The 20,107-nt window shown below is 32.0% G+C and overlaps 2 protein-coding genes across 2 annotated transcripts; both read right to left on the reverse strand.

The window, feature by feature from the left end:
• Positions 1-290: 290 nt before the first annotated feature.
• LOC133181529 (uncharacterized) lies at positions 291-1,384 on the reverse strand. The gene is made up of 3 exons (XM_061316015.1): positions 1,300-1,384; positions 824-1,153; positions 291-694 (listed from the first exon to the last, which is right to left on the reverse strand). The coding sequence occupies exons 1-3, from the start codon at positions 1,382-1,384 to the stop codon at positions 291-293; spliced, it is 819 nt and encodes a 272-aa protein (XP_061171999.1).
• A 14,339-nt stretch (positions 1,385-15,723) lies between these two features.
• On the reverse strand, positions 15,724-16,812 carry LOC133181531 (uncharacterized). Its single transcript, XM_061316016.1, has 3 exons — positions 16,728-16,812; positions 16,257-16,586; positions 15,724-16,127 (listed from the first exon to the last, which is right to left on the reverse strand). The coding sequence occupies exons 1-3, from the start codon at positions 16,810-16,812 to the stop codon at positions 15,724-15,726; spliced, it is 819 nt and encodes a 272-aa protein (XP_061172000.1).
• Between the last annotated feature and the right edge of the window lie 3,295 nt (positions 16,813-20,107).

Genomic DNA, 20,107 nt, shown 5'->3' on the forward strand with positions numbered 1-20,107 from the left:
TTAACACGAGAAATGAAGGAGTGTACTGTTATTTGGTATCAGCAAAATTCCTTTCTTCGAGGATTGAAACGTATCCTAACAATTTTTTCTCAATGATCTTTTTCTTCTGACATCAGTCATCGTAAAGAAAAACTTAAACATTACTCAACAACAAACTAAAAATCATTCATTTATTTCGATAGGAAATTGGCATTTTCATAGACAATGTGCTCGATTTTTCCTTTAAAAAGGGTCATTTATGTCAACAACAAAAATTTATAATTATTTATTATTGTTCATGAAGTTATGAGTTATACACCTCCTTTGATACTGGGATTTATCGGAAACTGAAGACTTCTTTCACAATCCGGACATTCCCAGCGAATACTAACACGACACACTCCATACCCACGTCGATGAGTTCCTCTGATCATGTTGTTAAAAGCCATGTAAAGTGTGTTCGCTCTATCCTCGGGGTCCTGTCCATTGAGAGCAAACAGGCATTTGTGACACCCTTTAACCTCAAATCCTTGGTCGTTCAGGATCCTGACATAATTGTTGGCAACAAAAATAGTGACTTTTGAAACATTTGGGGCCAAAAGAGTGTTTTTCCATTCTGTTTTCTCCGTTTTACAGTAATCTGATTTGAATTCCCAGATATGGGAATAAAGTCCCATTAATTCGGCATCGTGTTTAGTGTCACTTCCATCGCCACCTATTTCAACATAAATTAAACCACTAAAAAATTAATCATATCTTTATTATTTTCAAGTATCTCATTAAATCCAGATAAATACAAAAGTAAAACATACTTAGGAAATTGAACATCTACACAAATGCTTACCCCATCCGTCATTGCTTGGACTGTCTCCAACGTTGAACATATAACCCCCGCGCTCTTTCCCAAGATACATGTCTATTCTGAGCATGCGTCGTCCACACATTGGAAAATCGACACAACCATCTTTATGCCAATCCTGAAGGCAGTTTGTCAGATTCTGGAAGTTAGCTCTCAGGTCGGCCATAACTCCACATTCCTCGATGTTTGACTGTGGTGTGAATACTGGCTGAGACACGCCCTCTGCTCCACCCCAGACTTTACCATTAGTTAGATCAATGTACATACTGTTACGACGTGGACAACATTGTTTTTTCAAGACGTCGATATGGGGACCTGTAATACATCGATTTTATGTATAAAACTATCGTAGAAAAGACAACATAATTTCATAATATCACCATATTCATGTTTAATATTATTTGAAAATATCTAGATTTTTTTAAAGCATTCAAAGGAAAACTAACTAAGAGTTGACTCACTGATCTTTTCTTTTTTAATTTCTGAGGTCAATCCTTGTACGATGCAACTGTATGCAAGAACTGAAAACGTCACCAGAGCATACATCTTCCAAATTTACTTTGATGTCTTCTCAGAAAATACCTCAAAATCTGTACATGTTTAAGAAAAGAGTTAATAAATTGTAAAATATCGTATGAATTCAATTATGCACGTGCATTTATGTTCCAAGAAAGAAAACAAAGACAATACATCATGTCATTATGTTATACTTATTACCATTAATATTATTTCTGAAAACTTCATTAAGCTTGAAAGCAAATTTAAGTTAAAAAGTAGATAGTAGCTTTAGCAAATATGTTAATAACTTCACAGCTTTGTTATTACCTTTACTTCTTTGTTATTATCTTTACTTCTTCGGTCAGTGCTTGAATATTCCTGGAAACTCGGATCCTTTCTTATATAGTTTATCATTTCTGGTTCGGAATGATGACCAGTAACGTTATTTATTCAACAGGAGCCAATGAAAACTTATGAATTTATTTTCCTTTCAGCGTTTCCGCCTGACCATTAAGATTTTAACAGCTTCGTCATGCATTAATTGAAATGGGGACGTAAAAATACCAATAACAATCTTTAAATCACCAGACTCGGGTCATCTTATCGTCAACATTTAAAACAAACAACTTAATACAATTTAAAGGCAATATGTTAAAATGACCCTTACTCTTTCATATCTCTGTCTATTCACTCATCTTACATCTCATAAAGTGTGTTGAATAATTAAGATAAAAGATTATATATATATATATATATATATATATATATATATATATATATATATATATATATATATATATATATATATATATATGACTGCCGTCATGAGAAAAGGGCCCTTAAGGTCAAAATTTCACAAATTGACTTTTTGGTAAATTTTGATAGCATGACTCTTTCTGAATACAAATATACATCAATTTATAAAATATCTCACGTTTTCAATATTTTATGAACATTTTAGTAAGGCTGCTTCAAAACAACGTTGACGTTACTTATTGAAAACGTAATGACATCACGTGCGTCAAATTAAGTTTCCAAACATTCTTTAAAAAACTATATTTTTAAAATAACCTTAATATTTTTGACACATATAAACTGGAGATTTTTTTCTTCCAAGCAACTAGTATGTAATTATTCATGAGGGAAGTCGCATACTATTTACATACTATATTAGAGCAGACCTAGTAATTTCGTAAAGGAAGGGGTGGGGGTCTAGACAGGGTCTAGGAACGATTTTATTCAGTCGAAAAATTAATACTTGTTGAATTCCACACAACGTATTCTTTTTAATACTCTAGCTCAATTTATAAAAGATATCAAGCACTTGTAATATTAAAAGTTCTATATATATGTCCCAGAAGGGCACCTGTGCAATTAAAACGGGGTATCCCCTCGCAAAAGAGCACATCGATCCAATATTAAAAAAAATGTTTTCGGATATAAGCACACATTCACTCATCCACATTTCATCCCCTATAACTTTGTTACGAAGGGATAATAACACCTCATGTCTTTTCTGTATCACCGAAAAATTCAAATGGGAAATAAATTCAGATATACCATGATGTGGGTTTTTTTTTTTTTCATGAAAAAAATCATAATTAATATATAAAAAAAATTCTCTTCACTACTTCCGAGAGGAATTTTTATTGAACTTTTTTTTTGAATACTTTAATAAAAATGTTTAATAATTAAGTTTCTATTGTTTATACAATTCAATTTCTTCGTCTGTCTTAGTTATGGAGTAGAAACATAACAAAGAGGCACATAATGATGTCGAAGGATTAATTTGTCTTATGAACCTTTAGTCCGTACATGAAAATTAAAATTTTTTGTCAACTTCTTACTTTTTTAAACAAAAGCGGTTATAAATGTTTCTGTACATTTTTTTATTTTTATTTTGAGGCACCTTTGCCGTCGACGCTACTGCAGTATCACTTGAACTGAACAATTATCGTTCATCATTTCTTAAAAGGGCCGCTAATCTAAAAAAAAAAAGGGGGGGTTTTGTTTGATCAAAGAAATGGTTGTACTGCTCTTAGCTCTTTTATATATATATATAATTTATATATATACTAAACGGATTTTTCTGAGCGAAATGAAATACAGTTGCATTACGATTTTTATGAAATTTATTTGAAATTGAAACCGATATCATGCGAGACTTAATTGGCCCGTAGAACGCGGGAAGGGAGGGGGGAGGGGCAGAGGGGGCCTGCCCCCACTTTTTCTGAGCATAGTATTTTGCTATACCAAATTTTCCTTTTATAGGTGCTGCCCCCCCCCCTTGGTTTTGTTGTTGTAAGGTGAAGCACTGGCAAATTCCAGGATTTGTACAGATAAGTTTTTTTCCCTTTTGTCTGTTTGTCAGATTATTTTGGGAAGCTGATCCCCCCCCCCCCCCCACTCTTTGGTCGTTATAGGTTTTTGTTTTGTTCTGTTTTTTTTTTTTTTTTTTTTTTTTTTTTTTTTTTTTTGCTTGTCCGAATTATGGAGGAAATTCCCCCCCCCCCCAAATTTTGAAAATGTAGCTATGGACCTGCTTGAATATATGTATTTAAACATGATTAAGGTCATCTTTTCATTTTCCTCTGTGGCATCAGCTAACCAGACACCTAAGCTTCTCATATTTCGATGCGATGAAATGTACATAAAATTATATTCTAAAACAATAATTAAATATTACGTCCAACACCACACATATTTTTGGATATGAGGCGATTCGGTTAAGCAACATCCCATCGAAGGTTTATAACTCTACCACTCTAACCTGACCTTTGTATATGAGGCGATTCGGTTAAGCAATATCCATGTTTATAACTCTACCACTCTAACCTGACCTTCATAGGCGACTTTGTATCTGCTTTTTTCTTAATAGACAAACCATTTTTTCCTAGTTATTGTTTCACAAAATAACAATTTGTCAGAATTTCGAAATTAAAGAACATGACTTATTTTTGCCTGTTACCACACGACTGAAATAAAACTTTTTTTCTTTAAAATCAGAAAGATGACATGTTTGTTTAATCTTTTTCCTTCAGTATCCCGACATCAACGGAACTTTCAAAAAATGTCGAGATATCCGGGGTATCGAGATATCGAAGCTGAGACTCGACGTCCAAGATTTCAACACGAAACGTGACTAATTTATAACATACATATGTACATGAATTAAACTATCAGCCATAAAAAAATGCTTTTTTAACACATATTTTAAGGTTATCAAAGTTTTGCCTGAAACTCCGGGTTTTTTTCCGCTCGAAACACCACCAGTGTTATTTATTTTTATTTTCATCTTTATCAAAGTTTAGATTTCTTGATTGTCTTTTTTGTCTTACGACTGGTGTGCACGTGGTTGATGTTTTTTGAAAATTTTCTTAACATTTGAATATGACACTCATAACCACTTGTTACTATAGTACTAATTCCTCTATCAGTGATTTATTTTCAAAAGATGTCGCCGTATCAACATTCATCAGAAGTTTGTAATTTCTTTACAGCCTAATCTATCGTTTAATCTGTTGTTTCTTCTGTTCCATATATATCTTTTATCCTAATATCACTGTCTATGTAATTGTTATTTTTTTTCCCAACATTGATAAAAATGCTTTTGGAAAAAGTCCACATTAGCTGTATTTATTTCCTAAACATATTGCAATTCAATTTCAAGTCAGTTTTATACAATTTAAGAAAATTGATACAATAGTAATTTTTATCAGAGACTACTTTTTATGTATTATTTATTTGATCAATTCAAAATGTTTTTTATATTAATTTAAATTTTGCAAAATTTCCGTGGCATCCTCCTCTTCCGTTTTTCCCCTCAGCATATTCTCTTCCTGTTAATTTAGCAAAACATTATCTATATAGGGGCCATAGATATAGATACAGTATTTATACTGATATCATAAAAAGGTTCTCTTATATGGATTGAACTTTTGCCGATTGCTTTTTTATTCGGAGATTTTTTTTTTGGCTTTCCAATGATCCTAGCCCCCCCCCCCCCCCCCATCAAACACACATTTGGATATCGACGCTTCACCCTGAGCTGGTCTAACTGCGCATATCGATATCATTAACTATGAATCAAAATTAAAAGGGCTAAATACATTTTACATGAAGGTTTTTTTTTTTTAGAATAAAGAAGTGTATATATACATTGATCTCCCTCTCTCTCTCTGAAAAAAATATACGTGTATGTAGAATACCATTTAATATTTAGACAGTCGACTGAATACGAGTAAATTTAAACATTTGCAGAAAACAAATATCCAGTATCTTTAATTAGTCATGCATCATATATACACATCGCTATAAATCGTAGTAATTAAAATTGAGTTCAATGTCGCGTTTAGCTTAATTATGTGATATCAAGTTCAATACTTAAACAGAATAATTAATAAATGTATGTACTAGTGAGTAATTATATTATTTATTATAAATTTCCGCATCAAATTCCATATGATTTAATGTTTTGCTTGTAACACCTGGAAATCCAATTTTATTTCTTGTTCACAAAACGCAGTCGACAAAAATTACTTTCGTATTTACAATACCGCGACTTTGACGTCGTTTTCTGCATATTGTGACGTCAAAAGATAAGGGCCCTTTTCTCATGACGGCAGTCATATATATATATATATATATATATATATATATATATATATATATATATATATATATATATATATATATATATATATATATATATATATATATATCATAATAAATGTAGATCTGTTTAATTTTTTTACAGTTCAAAACGGTCAATTAAATAGCTCCTAAACACAGAAAACCCCATGAATTTTCCTATTAATCTTGCAAAGAAATTCTTTTTTCAAGTAAGCATGGTCACTACACTGATCTGAAAACTGTTTAAAATGATCTCTGCCAGGAAGTTGAAAATGAGAGTGTATGTGAAAACTGAGCTTCTTTACAAAAATCGCCGAAGAACTAATATTAAAGATATATGTGGAAATGTGGAAAGAATAGTCCTTAACGCTGTATAATTTTTTTAGATTGATTCAAAAAATCAAAAGTAAGAAAGAAGAGTAATAATAAAACAGTCAGACTGGTGTATTGAAATTATAGGGGCACCAAAAATTAGTAATGCTATGTGCAACATGACATCTGAAAAAGTCAGATTCATATCGAAAAACATTGGTTAGACACTAAGCATTTCATTATCACAACATTTATAGAATTCTGAAAACAGAAATGAATATAATAACTAAATATTTCTATCAGATATGTGCCTTGTTTTCTTAAAATTGCCTAAGAGAAAACACGCATTAAATGTACCAACGGTCTATTTATAAACAAATAAAATATGTAATCAAAGAAAAAACTATTGTTCTTATTATTATTAAGATATATAGGTCTCCAAGGATGTTTTATTAGTCTTCATTTTTTTCAAAAGGCCCATTAGAACATGTACATATACCCAAAGGAAGGACCATCAATGGTAACTTCTATGTTCAAGTGCACTGATGAAAAGTAAACAGATTTCCTGCAGAGGAAGTCCAAATACAGCCCCCAGGGTAATTTTTTTGCACATGGCAACGCTGCTACAAATAAGCACTGAGAAATAAATGAAATACTGAACAAAAGAAAGATTACAGAGCTTTGCCATCCCCCATATTCGCTAGATCTCAGCCATTTTGATATCTTTTTATTCCAAAAATGCATGAAAACAATGAATGGAAGATTCTACAGAATTAAATATGTCATGGAAAGTGATATTCATCAGTGTCTTTGGGGCATTCCTAAAGATGAGTATGCTGAGGTTTTCCGCTCATGGGTACAAAGACTTAAGACATGTGTAAAGGGTAACAGGGAATGCTTTGAGAGGTTGAAAATGTTTAGAATATGTATTACATACTTTTCTTACTTTTAGATGACCTATTGAATTATTTATTGAACAACCGTCGTATATATTTATCTGAGCGTACTTCAAAAGCGTGAACAATAAACTCATAATTTTTACATTGAATTGTCTATGGGGTTTTTTTTCGTTTACCCAATCATGACCAGAGCATAAGGGGGTGCTTACTCCTACATGGCACCTGATCCCACATCGGATTTCAGAGGTCCGTGTTGTTGCAATCGCTGATTTTCGTCGTATGATACATGTAAAAGAGTAGAAATTTTTCGGTTTTTTTATATTATCTTCCAATGTCCATTATCTTCTTTTAAAATAAGGTGCCATTACGATTTAAAACAGAATTATTTGAAAAGCTAACTCTAAAGAAATTTGTACAAAACAAAATGAAAGTATATACTAGTATAGTACAAGAATCTTGAAATCAGTTATGCAGTCATCCGTAGATATTGTTTATTGCCCTTTAAGGTAGAGTAAATGGCAGTTATTGTCCACCAGAAAAAGAAGCTGTCAAGTGTGTGAATGTTTATTTCTTGAAGGAAAGCTATTACCGTTCTAGATGAAGGAACAATCTGATTGGTCATTAGTTGTGAAGAGTATCCGGGTATATCAACCAACAAGATTCAATGAACTCTTGTTGTTTGCGGGCTTGATCCATTCACAGATTATCACCATTCACACCTGGTTATTTTATGTATCTACACATTGTATCTATTTAAAATCTATGTTGTCGACATCATAATTTCATAATCAAGAAGGTCAAGTGGGTAACATGAGTTTCTAAAGCCTTGGCCACTTTGGTCCCATAGTTACTGGAACTTTGAAATCATTTGACCAAAGTTTTTAAAGTTAATGAATCATTACCATAATCAGGCAGCGTGTCTCGTAGTAGTTCACTTGAAAGAAGATATAGTGTAAGCTACAAAGTATTATAACCTTCAATATATAACCATTAAACCACCCTGTGAAATGACGGCTACAACTGGGGGTGTGAACTTTGTACAGAAGGCTTACTTCTTATTAATATGCCTGTTAGATACTCATGAGTAAATAAAGCAGATTTTCAGAGATGTAATGTACTTTCAGTATATGACCAATTAATACAATGAGGCGTGAACAGGGGTCGGAGGGGTGGGGTGGAGGGGGGCTTATGATACAAACACTTTGTCATCCACATATCCATGATTTTCAAAGGTGTAATACATTTCTAATATGTGACAATCGTAGCCCCTTCTTGGTACATGAACTATGGGCCTGAGGTCATAAATTTCAAAATGCTTCAAAATATTTATAAAGAACTAATTAAGTATCCCTCATTATCATGGATATAGTTTGCTTGTTTAAATTTTCAAAGATCTATCAATTTCCAAAGTATGCATATGACAAACTGAACACCTACTCGGGCCTGCATCATGGCCCATTAATTCACAATTTTGATAAAAATGTCTTCTACTTAATATATAATAAGAAATAATAATAACGAATAAACTTGAGTTAAATTCTTTCTTAAAAACAAACAGGTTTGGTAGCTTTTGAATTGAAATCCAAAGAGGCATAGAAGATCCCCCCTTTAAAATACCAGAAGAAATTAGAAAGCATTTGAATACTACTTAAAATAAAAAAATAACATATATTTATTCCTTAATATAAATCCTTTCCAGATAGTCAATTTAACTCTGAAGCATCAATAATTAAATCCTATCCCGAGATTTGAGAGATATGCCTGACATTTGCATATTGAACGGATGTATACTTCATAATAAAGAAAGGGAACTTTACAGGGGGTTTATGGGCCACAAGATTCATCTGAGTCTTCTTGGCCATGCTGGACTTGAGAAGAAGATTCTTCATTTTCTGTTTATTTCCATGTATGACTTTTGTTTACAAGTTGTTTCTTTTAAATTTACAAGAACAAAATAGACGGACAATATTTACCTTTAGGCGCAGATTCCAATGAGGTGAAGCTTCTGAAAAGGTTTTTAAAATGCTCAGAATTTGATAAGCTACCGCCCTGACAAATCAAAAAGGATAAAGACTATCCTGTCACATACCTCAATATGTCTGAGTGATTAACGAGGGACATGTGTACTTTGTTCTGAACATGGACATCAACAGAATGTTTATTTAGGTTGACTTACACATTGTAAACCTTAACAAATCTATAAGAATCAGAATTTACTTATGTACTTGACTTTATTTCAGAGTATATCTGACAATTCATTATTTGTTTTGAACATCAACTGGTCCAGTAAATGTGTATATGTTGCATATTGTTCAAGATATAAATTCGAATAAAAAAATTTTTTAAGTTGCAAATTGGTGTATTTTTTGAAAGATAGTCATCAGGAAAATTTTCAAAAAACTAATTAAAAATCAAAGTATAGAATGTACTACTCATGGGAACCGAACTCTCAATCATTTAGAGACAAGCTTTACATTCATACTAATATGTGTTCGGTTTACGTAAACTCAAAATTCACTAAGTCAATATTCTATATACAAGTCTTTATAATAATTATATGCATATTTTACTTTAATTTGTAAAAGGTAAACATAAATACAATGTACTTTGGAATAAACATGTAAAAAAAAATTAAACTCTTGAGACGCGTTGGATTGAATTCGGCATTACTCTTCAACCCCTCTTGTCAGGAATGAACACCTCTCTCCAGTGCCCTCCATCGCATAATATCGCAGTCTTCATTGAAATATAGAGAAAACAAAAGGTATCAGTATCAAGCTCATAGTCCATTTTAATAATACAAATCGTGAGCAGAGCAATCACGGACCTCCACAAACATCTGAGGTGGGATCAGGTGCCATGGAGGAGTCACATCCGCCGTGTGCTCCTTTTCATGATCAGACAAACGGGAAAATCCGTATAAATTTTAGAGTGTAAATAATGGTCTAACAATTAGTATGAAAAACGTTAGTCAGCATTTGGCCTAATGATTGCTTTTGCTGATAACGAATGTCATTGTATCGACCATAAAACTTGCGAAATGACGACTTCAAACGAAACTGTGGATATCCCTGTTTCATCAACTTGTTGGTTAATAGCTTGCTTCGTTTTAAAAATTGCTCGTACATAAAGCATACTCTTGATTATCGAATCAACTGTGAGACATAAATCCCATATGCAGGTTAGAAGGGTATATTGCTACATAAGTAAGGGAAGTGGACGATAGAAAAGTTGAAGACATTACGTTTATCATAAAGTTTTGTTGTTAGGTTACTATTAATGTCTTTTTCTATTAAAATATCCAAATACGAACAGATGTGTTAGACTCTGTGGTGTCTTTTATTTGTATTGTTTGTATTTAATGGACTTTAAGTTTGAATACTCTTATCTCCATATCTCATTCAAGTTCACTGGGGAATAAGGATCGACATATGAATGGAAGTAACTATTGTTAATTGATAATACGTCGTCGATATATCTAAATGTCGAGATGAAGGCCACATGCGTTTTCTTCTCTTGTAGAATTTTTTTAAAATAAATTCTGCTTCATTTGTATACAAAAATAGGTCTGCTTATATTGGGATTAATAATTGGTACCCATGGGAAATCCAACAGATTGTTGGAAGGCCTGGTCTCCAAAACTGCATAGATATTGTCAATCACAAACTCAAGCATCTTTTTTTAATATCAGCGTCAGAGTACTTGTGTGTACAATCAGAATGTTTTTTAACAAAACAATTTTGCAAATGACCAATGACAAGGTAAGTATATTTACGACTTTCATTTTTATTGAAAAAACAGCTCTCCATGATGTCAAAAGCCTGGACTTTAATTTATCGTGGGGAATGGTTGTAGAAAGCGTTGAAAAGTCGTACGTTTCAATGTTATTGATTTTGATAAAATTTTGTGATTTCAAATTTTCTTAAAGTTCCTTCGAGTTTTTTAGTGTCCACATCTGATTTACATCACTTTTCAAATATACTGTTGTACAATACTCCTGAAATTTCTCCTTCATTACTGTAAATATTTTATTGAGGAGTAAAGAAAGAGGCTGGGTAGAGCATTTACTGGAACCCGCTTTGTATCTTTGTTTGTAAGGATTTTTATGGAGTTTTGGAATCCATATCCTTTTTTCATTTATTTTCTTAAAAAATGTTCAATGAAAACCAATGATTATTTAGTGTTTAATTTCTTTGTACCTATGATTTGCCATGGTACACTTCTGAATAAATTAGCTCAACAAAAGGAGTACTATATAACATACAAAAATCGCGTGATTTTTTTCCCGTGAGTAATAGTCTCTACTTTTCTCCAAACAGCCTCTACCGTGAAATAGTTTCTGCTATTTTTTATGTAACATATGACTAATAAACCTCCTATGGGTGAATTAAAAAAAATGACCACCAAACTGAATTTTTTTGGCAAAATTCAACTACTTATAACATATTTTTCACTTATATCATCATATTGCAAATGCAATCTAGTTTAAAATCCTGAAGTGGCAATAGAATAGACAATTGGATTAAAAAGTTTCAGAATTTTTATTAGTAAAATTTCTTTTGAAAAAAGAAAATATCATTACACCTTAAAAGACTTTCTAAAATACACAATCAAAAGAAATTATAGTTTTTTATGCTTCAAAATGGTAAAAGGGGTACAAATTATTAAATCTAGACCTTGAATGAGTATCTTCTCTTGTATGTGTGACAAAAAATTGGCTTTTTGATTGTTATTTTACATTATTTTTTCAATTCTGGTTTGAAAAGTTTTAATATGAAAAAAATATGAAGCAATAAAATTCCCCAAAATTCACTTTTTTGTCCGTTCAAGCCAATTCTTTAAATCTAAGCCAAAAAAGAATTGTTATATACAAGTTCTCTTACAAAAAATACTAGATTTTGAAGTGACCCTATGTTACATTATTGTGTTGCACTCCTGACATCTGATATGTATTTTATTTAACATTGTTTTAAAAATTATAACACACAATAACCCATTCTTACTTTATAAATTAATTTGTCGTGTTGATATTTTTGATCGTTTACGGCAGGTTTTTCATATATTGAAGACCTTGAGACTTGATTATTTGTGAAGTGTAATATATATAAATTGTACATAAAACTATATGTGAAATGATGAAAACTTTTCTCTGAATTGACTGTAAAATTTCTGTAATTTGTTGATAGACATAGTGTTTTGAACATCAAATAGTATCAAGCATTTTTTTTCAACTTAATTTTTAGTAAAGATAGTTAAAAAGCATCGGTAATTATAAAGCAGTTTTGTTGCACTCCTGACTGCAGTAAAATTGAAAATTAAAACCATAGAACACAAAAATTCATAAAGTGTTGGCAACATCAAGTGGTAATGAAATTGTGCAATACTTATAGTCCAATACTTCATAATTAAAACAGATGAAAGTATTTAAAATTCGCATTTTATCTGGAATTATACCCTATTTTAGGCCAAAACACTGGCTTAAATGTATATTTAGAAGATAAAATATATTTTAGAGCATATTTTCCTTTAGAGGACAAACACAGTAACCCACCAGAAAAATTCTACTGATCACTTTTTCTTTATTTTTATTGGATGATTTATAATTCTAACATATTTGTTGCACTCCTGACCAAAAGCATTGGGGCCTTTAAAGTAGAATTGTGAAGTGTAAATTACATAAGAACTTGTTCTGTTGTTTCAGTGAAGTTGAGGAGGAATTACTTGAATTTAATGACAATGTTTTAGTGTGTTTATTTTTAACGTTCTTTAAAAAAATCACAAAAAAGATAAAAACACATCTGAATTGATAAAATTGAAAAAGGAAGGATTTTAATAATAAAATTATCAATAATTTAGCATTAAATTATACAAAAAGATCATTATTAATTAATGAATACTTCTAAGCATGAATAGAAGTCTTTTCGACACACAACTTGAATCTTTTAAAAAATGTGTTGCACTCCTGACCAGAGAAATATGGATCTGAAGCACAGACAGATCCTGTAATTGATAAATCTATTTGGTAAAAATGTTCTTAGTGTCTTTATTTTCCAAAATAAAAATCAGAAAATCATATAATGATAATAGTTTTTTCATGGTTGGGAGCAAAACATCAAATGTTGCACTCCTGACATTTTTGGGTATGCACATATACTTTACTCTCATTAATGCTGCTTGTGATTTATATAACATTTTTAAGTTTTAAAATGTATATCAGTTATTATTTTACACTTCCAAAATTCTTTTTTGTCTTAATTTTCTATCAGAATTTTAAAACTGATGTTTTTTTTGGCACCACTAAATTTTTTCTGTTGCACTCCTGACATGGTATAACATTTTTTTAAACATCAGCCATGACCACAACTTGATTAAACAAAAGTTACTACAGTCCACATTTAAAGCTCAATACTTTGAATATTATCAGGAAAGTCTTTATTTTCAACATGAAGCATTGTTTTTTATTTCACAGATCTCCAAAAAATATTGAAATTTCAAAATGTCACAAAAAGGTGTTGCACTCCTGACAATTTTAGCATCATTTTTGGGCATAACTTTTTTGTTAATTGAGATATCAACGAGATATTTGGCAGGTATTTAGACATTATCTAAAGACATATGCTGAGACATAGAAATCTATTTTCATTGCCTGTATTGTTAGTGTGGGTTGATAAATATGCGTTTGGTCATTTTTTTTTTTTTGAATTCACCCCTATATTTCTCCAAACAGCCTCTATCTTGAAATAGTTTCATGTCATTCGCGCATGATGAAATAGTCATCAAACTACTCAACGGCAGTATTCCATCCCCCCCCCCCCGGTTTATATTTTGAAACTTTTTCCGGTTTTATCCGGATCGTGACGTGATCCTAGCCAATAAGGTGTACTATATGTCTATGCCCCAACAAATATTATACTACTTCGTATTTCCCAATGCCCTGGAAGATGTGAGTATTTTACAATTTTTTGCCAACCCTGCAAATAGCACAAAAACTATTTCACGAAATACTCTTTCGAAAAAATATTAGTAACATTCGGTATATACAGCTGTTTTGCTACAGACTCTAAATTTCTAATTCAGGAATGAATTGAATAGCTACCCACGTTAAACACTGTACTGTAAAACCTGGGTTGGAGCCGTTTACGCTTTATAAACCGCAGAGTTGTAGTGGGAAATACGACATAGCTACATACATGTATTTCATAATTTTAATCGTATTTGTTGGGGTATAGACATGTAGTACACCTTATTGGCGTTTATTGTTTTTTGTTTTTGTTTGTTTGTTTGTTTGTTTTTTTTTTGTTGGATTTTTGTTTGTTTGTTTGTTTGTTGTTGTTGTTTTTTTTGATTTGTTGTTGTTGTTTTTTGCAGAAGCGGTGAACAAATATTTCATTCGTCCGAACGAATTTCTAGTTCATTCAAACAAATTATCTTATTCGTCTGTACAAATATCTAATTCGTCCAGACGAATATCTAATTCATCCGTACAAATATCTGATTTGTCCGAACGAATTTGTAATTTATCCGAACAAATAATTAATTCGACCGAACGAGTATCTTATTTGTCCGTACAAAACATCTCATTTGTCCGAACAAATAATCAATTCGTCCGTACAAATATCTAATTTGTCCGAACGCTTTTCTAATTTGTTCGAACAAATATCTAATTTGTCCGAACGAATATCAAATTTGTTCAAACAAATATCTAATTCATCAGAACGATTTTTTCTGATTTGTCCGAACGTTTTTCGAATTTGTCCGAACAAATAAATTGTTTTTTTTTCTGGCCCTCAAGCGGCGCAGTAAATCATGACTAAAGTGGATACTTTAATTTTTTTTGAATAAAAATTTGTTTGTATCATCTGTCCTTCATAATTATTCACACAGTGGCAACGTCAATCAAGCCTGGAGTGCACTGTTGTTTGCTAACATGTTCGAGGTGTGAAACGTGCACTATATACTAGAGCTGCACAATAATATCGTTATTCGATTCGTTAGCAATAAAATATCGTGCTAGTATTGCAATACGTTTTTCAGTACCAATACACCGCAAAATGCTTTTAGATTTTTAAAACGTTTTCAAACGTGCCAAACAGAAAGGTGGTTGTTGTATGGTTTCATTTTGTTGCAAAACTTTTGTGAAAGCAACAAGAACTTTCTTGTGACAATATATTGTAATAGTTACATGCATTCTGCTGATAAATGGAGGTTAAAAAATTATGGAAAAAAGCATTTTAACTGTTATTGAAAATATTGCAATACATGTCGCAATGCACATAAAAATACATGTTTTGCAATACAAAATTTCAAGACGATAACCAGCCCTATTATATAACAAAGTTTTTCAATCATCTTTTGATTTTGACAACACTTATCGTAATCAATTACTCAAACATAACTCAACAATAAACTCTAAATCATTCATTTATTTCGATAGGAAATTGGCATTTTCATAGACAATGTACTCTATATTTCCTCTAAAAAAAAAAACATTTATGTCAACGACCAAAATTTGTAATTGTTAATTGTAACTCATGAAGTTAAGAGTTAAACACCTCCTTTGATACTGGGATTTGTCGGAAACGGAAGACTCCTTTCACAATCCGGGCATTCCCAGCGAATTCCAACACGACACACTCCATACCCACGTCGATGAGTTCCTCTGATCATGTTGTTAAAAGCCATGTAAAGTGTGTTCGCTCTATCGTTGGGGTCCTGTCCATTGAGAGCAAACAGGCATTTGTGACACCCTTTAACCTCAAATCCTTGGTCGTTCAGGATCCTGACATAATTGTTGGCAACAAAAATAGTGATTTTTGAAACATTTGGGGCCAAAAGAGTGTTTTTCCATTCTGTTTTCTCCGTTTTACAGTAATCTGATTTGAATTCCCAGATGTGGGGATAAAGTCCCATTAATTCTGCATCGTGTTTAGTGTCACTTCCATCGCCACCTTTTTCAACATAAAGTTGACCATTCAAAAATCAATCATATCTTTATTATTTCAAATATCTCATTAAATCCAGATAAAAAGCAAAAGTAAAACATTCTTAGGAAATTGAACATCTACACAAATGCTTACCCCATCCGTCATTGCTTGGACTGTCTCCAACGTTGAACATATAACCCCCGCGCTCTTTCCCAAGATACATGTCTATTCTGAGCATGCGTCGTCCACACATTGGAAAATCGACACAACCATCCTGGTGCCAGTCCTGAAGGCAGTTTGTCAGATTCTGGAAGTTAGCTCTCAGGTCGGCCATAACTCCACATTCCACATTGTTTGACTGTGGTGTGAATACTGGCTGAGACACGCCCTCTGCTCCACCCCAGACTTTACCATTAGTTAGATCTAGGTACATACTGTTACGACGTGGACAACATTGTTTTTTCAAGAGGTCGATATGGGGACCTGTAATACATCGATTTTAAATATTTTATCATCGTAGAAAGACCATAATCTCATTATATGACCATTTTCATTTAAGTATTATTTGAATATATCTGGATTTTTGTCAACTTCATTCAAAAGAAAATGGCGAAGTTGACTCACTGATCTTTTCTTTCTTAATTTCTGAGGTCAATCCTTGTACGTTGCAACTATATGCAAGAACTGCAAACGTCACCAGAGCATACATCTTCCAAATTTACTTTGATGTCTTCTCAGATTTTACCTCAAAGTCTGTACAAGTTTAGAAAGATGTTTAATACATTGTAAAATATCGTATGAATTCAATTATGCACGTGAATTAATCTCTCTACATTTATACATACCAAAAAATAAAACAAAGACATTATATCATATCATTATGTCATACATATAACTCTCAATTTTATTTTTAACAAATGCCTTAAGCTTGAAAGCGAATTTACGTTACAAAGTAGATTAGTAGCTTTAGAAAAATGTAAATACCTTCTCTTTTATGTTATTACCTTTACTTCTTCGTTATTATCTTCACTTCTTTGGTGTGTCCGTGTTTGAATATACCTCGCCACTCGGAACCTTTCTTATATAGTTTATCATTTCTGGTTCGGAACGATGACCAGTAACATTATTTATTCAACAAGAGCCAATGAAAACTTTTAAATTTATTTTTGTTTAAGCGTTTCCGCCTGACCATTAAGATTTAACACCTTTGTCATGCAGTCCTTGAAATGTGGACGTAAAAATACCAATAACAATCTTTAATTCACCAGACACAGGTCATCATATCATCAGCGTTGAAAACAAACTTAATATAATTTAAAAGCAATATGTTAAAAAGACCCAGTCTTTAATAGCTCATCACACATCTTATACCATATAATGTTATGAATTATTAAAATTTAAAATTCATATTTATATATATATATATTTTTCGAATTTCATAGCCTTGCTTTTTTAATGAATGTCACTCTTGGTGTACTTGAGCTCAACAAAAATTACGCCAACCGGGAATTGATCGGACGAAACTTCCATTGATGAGTCCAACTCTCTTGTTCTCAGATTCACCGTAAAATCATAAAGTAGAATTTGCCAATCTATTTTTTAAAAATCCTGGGTTAAAATTTAATGATAATTAGTAGATTAAATAGATTTATTTTATACTATGTTACAATCACTAAAATATATCTGTAATTGTTTTAGAGAAAAAATTTCTATCTCTGGACACAGAGAGCTGGAATAGCTGCCTCTCTTTTTTTCGTATGATACATGTTAAAGCGTAGAAATTAATTTTCATTCCTTTGATATTATTTTTAAATGCTTATTTTCTTGTTTTAAAATAAGGTGCCATCAAGATCTAAAACAGAAACTATTTGAAAAAAAAAATTCACCAAATTTTGTACAAAAAAATGAAAGTATGTACTAGTATATTAGAAAAATCTTAAAACTACTTATGCAGTCATCCGTAGAGATTGTTTACTGTCCTTTACGGTAGAGTAAGTGACAGTCATTAACCACCACAACAAGTAGCAGTCAAGTGTATGAATGATTATTTATTGAAGGAAAACTGAACTACCGTTACTGACGATTGGACAATCTGATTGGTCAATAAATGTGAAGAATATCCGGGTATGTCAATCAACAATAGTCGTTTGCGAGCTTGATCCATTCACAGATTATCACCATTCACACCTGTTTATTTTATGTATCAACACACAGTATCTCTTTAAAATCTATAAATAAATTGTTGACCATATCATAGTTTGGAAGGTCACCTGAGTATCATGAGTTTCTAAAGCTTTGGCCACTAAAATTTACAGTTAAGTTTGGTGTGGACTCTATGTTCATTATCATATAGTCAGACAGCTGTCTCCTAGAAGTTCGGCTGAAAGAAGAAACATTGTAAGCTAGAATGTATGCTAACTTTCAATATATGACCATTAATCCTTAAGTGACTAAATACGGAGCTTACTAATCTCCCCTGAATGATGGATCTATTTGGATCTTCCTCCTTCTTTTGTTTCATGTTTGTAAATCTTTTTTGCTCCTGCGGGGCCCAAATTGGACTAATAAAATCTTGTATCTTTGCATTAGGAACCAGTTTTTGTAAATTATTTACAGTTTTCTTTACTTACCTCATGAAGTCCGACATTAATTAATGGAATTAATATAAAAAAAAAAAGAATTAGTTTCAAAGTGTTTCAGTGCAATTATCCTTCAAAATCTGAAAGTCTTGTGTAAATTAATTAAGCGCTAAAATTAAATGGCAATGTTTTAAGTACGATACGAGGTTTGTCCATAAAGTTCGTGGACAAGCTAAAATAAAAATAAAGGTTGTGTTATAGATATTATTTATGCAGTAATCGTACATGCTAAATACAGATATATTTAAAAATAAAACATTTTTAGGCTCCGTCTGACATTTTTTTTTACAAAACGTATGTATAGGGCATATATCTTATACAGATTAGAGGTACAATATTCGTTATTATTTTAAAAATTCAGGAAATAATGAACTTCAAAGAATAAATACGAAAAACTTACTAAAAGTATATTTTTAAAAATTAGTTAAGGGTTACTCAACTATAACACTTATTAGTTATGCATACATAATCGTCAATTTTAAATATCGCACGAACAGAATTTGTATTATAGTTATACCTCGTATATTCAGTATTGTTCATACCATGAAATTTGATTTTATTTACTGAATTAAAAAAAAAATTGTTATTAGATTGCATGGCCGTGCGTCGTGTCGTTAACATAATGCTGATTTTCACAAATTTGAGAGATAACATAAGTAGAGTCTGTTCTTATTACTATTCATAAATATATTGTATCATTTGAATGATGAAACAAATAGGGAAACCGAAAAATTAAAAAAGAATTATCATTAAGATATGTTGCTTCATATGACGGAAATTTTCAAACAATGAAAACGTATTATGAAAAAACACTGTTTTACAATAAAAAAAAAATAATGCTCTGAAACTATATTTGAGGAGGAAGTCTCGCTATGAAGGGGGAAGACTCGCTATATGGCGAGATTTCCCCCCCAGAAGACTGGCTATATAATGAGACTCCCCCGGGAGAAGTCTTACTATATAGCCAGTCTTCGGGGGGGGGGGGGGGGGGGAAGTATCACTATATAGCCAGTCTTCTGGGGGAAGTTTCACTATATAGCCAGTCTTCCGGGGGGAGGGGGAGTCTCACTATATAGCCAGCCTTCCGGGGGAAGTCTCACTATATAGCGTCTTCCGGGGGGGGGGGGATCTCACTATATAACCAGTTTTCCGGGGGGGGGGGGAATCTCACTATACGACACCGGTCCTTGTTATGATGTATAGTGACGTCACCCGTATCGCACAGAGCGGAATTGGTGTACTTATTACTAAGTATATGATAAAAAATATTATAATAGTAAGGTACGCTTCGGATATGCTGATTTTCTGATAACAAAAGTTGAGCTAAATGACCAAACGTTCAAAGCTCTCAATGATAGTTTTTAG

The sequence above is a fragment of the Saccostrea echinata genome, unplaced genomic scaffold (genome assembly GCF_033153115.1).
Source record: "Saccostrea echinata isolate AGI-Se365-2 ecotype Australia unplaced genomic scaffold, CSIRO_AGI_Sech_v1 ptg000009l, whole genome shotgun sequence".
Lineage (NCBI taxonomy): Eukaryota > Metazoa > Mollusca > Bivalvia > Ostreida > Ostreidae > Saccostrea > Saccostrea echinata.

Excerpts from the sequence above, each read along its gene's own strand:
- LOC133181531 (XM_061316016.1), bottom strand. The coding sequence starts at position 16,812 with ATGTATGCTCTGGTGACGTTTGCAGTTCTTGCATATAGTTGCAACGTA. Across the intron at positions 16,587-16,727 it reads AATTAAGAAAGAAAAGATCA|GTCCCCATATCGACCTCTTG; the intron begins GTGAGTCAACTT and ends GATGTATTACAG. Across the intron at positions 16,128-16,256 it reads TCCAAGCAATGACGGATGGG|GTGGCGATGGAAGTGACACT; the intron begins GTAAGCATTTGT and ends ATGTTGAAAAAG.
- LOC133181529 (XM_061316015.1), bottom strand. The coding sequence starts at position 1,384 with ATGTATGCTCTGGTGACGTTTTCAGTTCTTGCATACAGTTGCATCGTA. Across the intron at positions 1,154-1,299 it reads AATTAAAAAAGAAAAGATCA|GTCCCCATATCGACGTCTTG; the intron begins GTGAGTCAACTC and ends GATGTATTACAG. Across the intron at positions 695-823 it reads TCCAAGCAATGACGGATGGG|GTGGCGATGGAAGTGACACT; the intron begins GTAAGCATTTGT and ends ATGTTGAAATAG.